Source organism: Grammomys surdaster, unplaced genomic scaffold (assembly GCF_004785775.1).
Source record: "Grammomys surdaster isolate TR1022 unplaced genomic scaffold, NIH_TR_1.0 66, whole genome shotgun sequence".
Taxonomy (NCBI): Eukaryota; Metazoa; Chordata; class Mammalia; order Rodentia; family Muridae; genus Grammomys; species Grammomys surdaster.
The window spans coordinates 4,315,485-4,322,833 of NW_021604568.1; the positions used below are offsets into that span (position 1 = coordinate 4,315,485).

A 7,349-nucleotide genomic window follows, 5' to 3' on the forward strand; every position below is an offset into this window, starting at 1 on the left:
AAAGAAAGAAAGAAAGAAAGAAAGAAAGAAAGAAAGAAAGAAAGAAAAGAGTATAGAGTCAAGGCTGAAAAGTAACCCCTATCTGTAGGACAGAGGAGAGGAGGAGAAATCTGAGAGAGGAAACAGATACAGAAAGCCCCTGAGAAAATGAGGCAGAAAGAACAGCATGACTTTCAGGGTATCAAGTGCCAGCCAACCCTTTATTTACTTCATGATAAAGTACAAGACAGAAAAAAGCAAAAAGATAATCCAAGCTACAGACTGACAAAGGAGGAACATCCAGAGGCACACCAGCCCTGAGAGCCACGCACAGAAACAGGGCTGCCCCTCCCCACAAAAACAACAAGGGTGGTGTGTCCCGGGTTACGGGCTCGCTCCTTCTCTGCGGAGTGCAGGGCCTAGCCAGCCCTGTCCCCACAACTATGATACACATCACTCCTTGCCTGTCTTGGTGTCTTCTGATGCCCCCCCACCCCCCACCCTTCACTTCCTTCCAGGAATTCTACAGCAAATGAGCACCACGAGCCAACTGTTCTGCATGCCCTCTCTCTTGTCTCTTAGGTGGCTAGTGGTGTGTCTGTCTGTGGAGTTTTATTGCCCTCCAGTGGTAAAGCTTGAAATCTCTGTTACTCTGGGCTCCAGAATCAAAACTTTACCTGGGAAAGCCTGGCTGCACACCCTCAGAAGCAGCCCCGGGTCAGAGGGGAGGGGCCTCACCTGTGACTTGGATCCAGGGGTCATTGGGACAGTCAGGTGGTTCAAATCCCAAATGAAGATTTCAGAATCACTGGCTCCTGAGGCCAGGAGATTGCCCTGTGTAAATACAAGATATTTCTAAAGACCTCCCCGCAACTCCCACCTCAGAAAGAGAGAAGGAGGAGACCCACATTTGGGAGACCCAGAGCCTTTCCCATTACAGTTCAGAGCTACAGCCTGGAGACCATAAGAGAACACTTCCATTCAGACATGCATCGTCATGCCTTGACCAGGTCTGATGAACTAAGGTGCAGTACCTGGAAAGGATTAAAGTCCAAGGCTCTGACAGCACCCGTGTGCTTCTGTTTCTGGGCAATCAAGGGCTCCTTCCCTGAAGAGAGGATGTGGGTGGCATTGTAGAGAGTAAGCACGCCATTGTCTCCTCCACCAGCAAGAACCCCAGAGTTTTCCAGAAGCCCACTGCCAAAGCTTCCCCAGATCAGCTTGTGAAACCTATGAAGGAAAAGAATCTGTATCAGCACTGATGTAGGGACATGTCAGTATGCAGAGGACAGACATCTTTGCCAATCTCTCCTATCATGCAGGCTTCCCCAGCCCCAGCCTGGGTCTGCTTGTCTGTTTTCTTCTTTCTCCAGACCCAGAAGGGGGAAGTCTCCCCTGCCCAGTCTTGCCCTTTCTTTAGAAAAAAAGAAAAAAAAAACTTCATCTAGAAAGTCACCATCTGGGTTATATGGGAGTGTTGGTTTTTTGCTTTGTTTTAAAGTTAAAATCAAGCCACATAGAGACAGCAATAACTACAGCAAATAGACTACATCTTATACTCCTCACTGCTCAAATAGTCAAATAATACAATCTGGCCGACATAGTGCCTCCTGCCTGTGATCCCAGTAATTGAGAATTGGAGGCAGGAGGATCAGGAATTCAGGATCATGTAATTAAGCAAGTTCACGGCCAGCTTGGGCCACATGAAACCTAACCTCAAAAAAAAAAGTCAATCTCATTTATTAACAGTTTGTCACATGGTAGACATGATTTTAAATGCTTTACAAGTGTCTGCCAGTTTAATATTTAGCAGTTCTATAAAGAAGTTCTATTATGTCCAATTTCAAGTAGGGAAAGTGAGAAGTTACAAAGCGTCTGTTCACAGGGCTACCCTATCAGCTCATGTTCACAAGAGTAACCGAGTAAAGGTTCAGAGTTCAGTCCACCTCATGCCGAAGCCTGTCCCATGTGGGTCAGAATCAGCTCCCTCAAACACATGTAGTCCCATCTTAAACTCAAAGTGAGAAAGACCTCCCTTCACCCTGCCTTTCCCATGTGCTGGCCCACTGGAATGGACATGCCATTGCAGTGGGTCAGCTTTGAGACACAGAGGCACAAAATACTAAATACCCAACTAGGAAAACACTTTCCTGGCTTTCTGGGGGTGCTTCTACACAAATAAGCAAGCAAGCAAACAACAGAGCCAGTGTTCTGCACAAAAGAAAAAGGCAAACCCTAGATCTCCTACAAAAAGGCTTGGGTCCCATGCAAAGCTCCATGGGAAAACATCTGAAATCCATAAGGCCTGAGAGTGTGGGGAGGGGGTCCTGTCTCGATTTCACTGTGGCTAACCATGAGAGAAGGTTTCACATCAAATGTCACAAGATTCCTAGGTGCAACAAAACATTTCCACACCCTGATGAGCAGGGAGCTGAGTGAACAGGAGTTGACAGAGCAAGAATTTGTTTACCAAGCATTTGAGCAGAGCCAACTTGGCAAGAGCACGAAGCTGAGCCGAGACCCAGGCAGGGCTGCATCTGCAGAACAGGAAGCTGACATAACTTAAATGACTCTGGGGCTACCACCGGACAGTGAGCAGCTTTCTGAAGTGGCACCATCTCCATGGGGCAGAAGAAAAAGTCCAAACAGACTCAAAAGAGTGTCTTGTCATCCAGGAACTAGGGCTCTGTGGGTAAACAAGTACAGGCAGGAGGGGAAGACACAGAGGCTTCAGTGAGGTCAGAGCACAGGGCATTTACATAAGAGTAAAGGGGCCTGAACCCTCAGGAAGAAATCACCATATGGTAGGAGAAGAGGGGACTTACCTCAGAGAGGCAGAATACAGAGTACAACAAGTTGGTTCTTTACACTTACAGCAAGTATGTTTCTGTTGTTCACTACCTTATTAGTGAGGTGAAGCCAAATCCTGGAAAGGCTGTGCTAGAGACCAGCTGAGAGACCAGGGACACATGGCCAGTTAATCACAGAAGGAGAGAGACTGTTACACCATGGCCTCAAGTGAAGGTTACGTGACCACTTGTTAGAGCTGCCAAATCTTCCTGTAAGTTGGAATTTTGGAAAAATGAAGCTAAGGGCTGGAGAGATGGCTCAGTGGTTAAGAGCACACACTGCTCTTGCAAAAGACCTGAGTTCAGTTTCCCTGCCTGTAACTCCAGCCAGGAGATCCAACCCTTCTGGCCTCCTTAGGTACCACCAACCTCTCATGTGTACACACTCACACACAGACACAGTTGCATAACTAAGACTGAATCTTTTTTTTTTTTAAAGGAAATACAGTTAAAAGTTAAAAATGATGGCATTTATCATGGAAACAGGAAGTAGAAGGTTAAAGAAGAGAGGAGAGGACACATTTGTGTAGGGAAACCATGACTGTAATATGAGAAATCATGGCATCCTCTGATAAAGGTGCTCCTGGGATTATGATGGGCGACATCTAAAGAATGCATGGGCTCACTATTTCTACAAGAGGCCAGGAATCAGAAGGTCCAGAGAAGAGACACACTACTAAATCCACATGGCAACAGACACTCTGAAGTGACTCAAAGCAGCAGGCCGGACTGAGGACCAGTGTACAGATATATCAGCTTAGAAAAGGACTCTGAAGTTCCTAGACAGGAACAGTCCTAGTGACCAGCTTGTGGCTGTTGCTGACTAAATGAAAGGGCTGGGGATGAGAACAAACTGAAGCCTACACAGTCAGGAGGCTGGACCACCTGAGCTCATCTGAGACCAGCGCTTAGCATGTCATAACATCTGCTGTGGAACACACTCCCAGCCCCATCTTACGTCTTCATTCAAGATTTTGCTTTCATTTAATTAAGTTCCTTTTGAAAAATACCAACCTCATGATAGATAACTAAAGTGAAAAAGAGTTTTTCCACATCCAGGGCAGAAGAACCGGTAGAACCCAGACTCCTTAAGAAGCAGAGTGGAGAGAGCAGGCCCCAGCTGGAGAATGGCCGTGGGCTGGACAGAGCCATTGGAGAGCAACACAGTCCTCTGAATGGCTGACACACACAGGCAGTACTGTTTCTGTTTTATATCCTGAACTAACAGTGGAGAACATAGTCAGAGAAGTTGGATTCTATGCCCAAAAAGACAGTAAATAGCAGAGCTGAGGTTTGAACCTGGGTTTATGGAAGAGTAAAGACCACATTCTCTGCTATATGATCTTGATGCTGCTATAAGGAAGGTGGATCTTGAGGCCAGACCCACTAAGAGGACATAGAATGACTTTCTTTTCAGCTTGGAGTACATTGCCCTTTAGCACTCAAAGAGAGGCCAACTGTATTCTCCAAGTATCCACAGAGGACTGAGATAAAGGTACAAGAAGAACAGATAAACACTCACGTTCTCCTAGGTTGTTCCAGGATGGGGAGATTCTGCAGGTATTCAGAGATCAGGAGTCTCCGTAAGCAGAAGGGAGAGCAGCTGGTTACCCATTGACCTCCGACCTCATTCTGCCATAGCCCCTACCCACCAGAGAATGACATAAGCGGATTCTCCCCAACTTCTTCCACGGTGAACTCTGTCTAACAAACCACCACATACAGCTTCTTCAGTGCGCATGTGTCAGTGCCTGCTCCATGTGCCTCTTCGGTCTCTCCACAGCTTAAGCTGGCCCCTGCTGTTACCACTGTCACCTTCGTGGGGACTTCAGAACACTACTTACTGCCTTCTATCATGTGTTTCTAGGTAGGAGTATTTCTTAGAAGCATCGAGGACTGAGAGAAAAAAGATTGGGCAGCTTCAGGGCCCAAATCGACTGAGGGTGTGAAGAAAACAGTAGGCAGAGGGAAGAGATTCTGTTAACAGGAAAAGACACAAGAGGAGGGTATGGGGGAAGGACGTTAGGGTTTCTATTGCTGTGAAGAGACAGCATAACCATAGCAACTCTTATAAAGGACAAGATTTAATTGGGGCTGGCTCATAGTTCAGAGGTTCAGTCCATTACCATCATGGCAGGAAGCGTGGTGACATACAGGCAGACACGGTGCTGGAGAGGTAGCTAAGAGTTCTACATCTGGATTGGAAGACACGGGAAGAGAAACACTGGTCCTGGCTTGAACATTTGAAACTGTAAAGCCCACCCCAGTGACACACTTCCTCCAAAAAGGCCACACCTACTCCATCAAGGCCACACCTCCTCACAGTGTCACTCTGTAGGAGCCTATAGGAGCCATTTTCAGTCAAACTCCTAAAGGGGTGGGGTTTTAAATTTGTATTTATTAATATTGTGGTTTTGCATGGTATGTGTGCTACAGCACCCAGCCGGAGGTCAGAGGACACTCCATGGACTTGGTTCTCTCCTTCCACCTCTATGCAGGTTCTGGGGATTGAACTCCAGTTGCTGGGCTTTGCAGCAAGTGCCTTTTCCTCATGAGCCACCTTGACAGTCCCTAAGAAGTTTTAAGGGGAAAAGAGGGAAAGGGAACGTCCACAGAGAGAGTGGAGAGAGACTGAAGGTGAGATCTGGATGAATGTCTCAGCAGGTTCTTGGAAATGATCTTGTACGATCTCTTCTTCAAAAGTAAGTGAGAAAATACAAGGCAACCAATGTAACTTACTCCAAAGCACACAGCTAAATTAGCATCACAGCTAGGCTACACTCCAACAAGACTGTGCTTTCTATGACAGCATGCATAAGATGACTGGCAGAAGGGAAGAAAGAATAGGGGTCATCAGTCATCAGATGGAGAGCTGCCATAGAGACCAGAAATCTCTAAGTTAAAGCAGCAAGAAAATGTTCTGGGCTATAAGAAAAATACTTACAGATTTTATATAGATGTCTTATATCTATATAAAACCAGTCATATGGTAATATGTATACCACTTATTAAATATGAAGTGGACTAGAATGACTAGTCACACTTTTTTCTGACAATACAAAAAGTTACTGATTATTGTATGAGGCTATAGATACCATCGTCACAAAGCCCTGAAAAAGGAATAGAGAGCCAGGTACAGTGACACACATCTTACCAGCTACTCAGGAGGATGAGTTGAGAGGACTGTGAGTTCAAAGCCAGCCTCAGCAAGACCTTGTTTAAAGATAAAAGCTGTGACATAATAGGGAGAAGTAGACTTTGCACTTAGATAGGAACACACTTCCATTCCAAATCTAGCTTCTTAGGGTCTCCATTACCCGTGTGGAATGGGAAGAAAGGCATTGGTAATTTAGGCTTATTCTGAGGACCGAATAAAACCTGCAGGGTCCCAGTGATAGTGTCCTCCTACCAAGCTCCACAAGGACATCTTATAGACGTTTCTCCCAATAAAGGAGAGGATAAATAATCTTCTTCTCATTGCTGTTACACAACATGGCCAAGAAAGCTATGAGCATCTGGCTTGCCAGAGCCATGATACCTTTGACACCCAATCAGCACCTAAGAGCCATGAGGAGAGATCACTTGTCCTCCTTGTTGGCAGAAGAGTGTGATATTGTGTAAGGTTGCTGTCTTAACAAAAGCCAAGGGAGGAAGGAGTCAGTATCTGTGGGTTCAAAAAAAAACCTGGTACACGTAGTCCTGGCTTATGCAAGGCAGCTCTATCACCTGCACGCTGCCTGCTGCTGCTGCTATCACTGCCTAGTGAGGTCAAAGTGGTTGGTTTTCAAATCCCTTTGACCAGAATGAACTCCTCTAAAAATAACTCCTGTTCCCCATACTTATCACCCCATGATCTCTGAATTGTAGACTCCACCCCAGGACCTTCTGTCATTCATAGACCCAACCAACATAGTACCTGCTGGAGACAGAAAGAATTCCTTTGTGTTTCAAGTCCAGAGAAGGGTCCCTGAAATCAACCTCAAATATTTCCAAGGTGGCATTTGTGCTAAAGGAGTCATCTAGTTGCTGAGCAGATGTTCCTAGTCACAAGAAAAGGGAAGAAGAGGCGGCAAATGAGCAACAATGTATGCATGGGTTTGGGGTATCAACAGGTGAGGGAGCAGAGAGGAAACAGAACGGAAGATAGTAAGGAACATCCTTTCTCCAGAGGCACCCACAAGGAAACCATGAGGTGTCTGACACCCTTAAGCCCTAGTTCAAGGCTATTACCAGGTACCCAACCTGACATAATCTACAGCTGTCTCTCATAGTCATTAAGGAGTTCTAGATACTGAGTCTTCCTTTGACACATGACTTCTAGTAGCTCCTAGTCTGCAGTGTCGTCATACCTGTGGCCAGATACACAGGGTACTGCCTGGCTGGGCTCCATGCTTGGACAGCTGGTTTCTCAAGTTCCTTCAGCTTCATGGTCTACCCTGTAGGTTGTGGAAAACATATATGACCTTTGGCCCACAAAGAAAGAAAGAAAGAAAGAAAGAAAGAAAGAAAGAAAGAAAGAAA

At 45.9% G+C, this 7,349-nt stretch overlaps 1 protein-coding gene across 2 annotated transcripts in view; it reads right to left on the reverse strand.

The window, feature by feature from the left end:
* The window catches only part of Sec31b (SEC31 homolog B, COPII coat complex component), a 27,983-nt gene that overhangs the window by 18,645 nt on the left and 1,989 nt on the right, over positions 1–7,349 (reverse strand). For both annotated transcript variants that reach the window (XM_028775330.1, XM_028775338.1), the window contains exons 2-5: positions 7,178–7,264; positions 6,745–6,868; positions 1,014–1,209; positions 718–813 (exon numbers count right to left, since the gene is read on the reverse strand). In XM_028775330.1, the coding sequence (XP_028631163.1) occupies positions 718–813; positions 1,014–1,209; positions 6,745–6,868; positions 7,178–7,256 (495 nt within the window). In that variant the 5' untranslated portion in view covers positions 7,257–7,264. The remainder of the gene's footprint in view (positions 1–717; positions 814–1,013; positions 1,210–6,744; positions 6,869–7,177; positions 7,265–7,349) is intronic.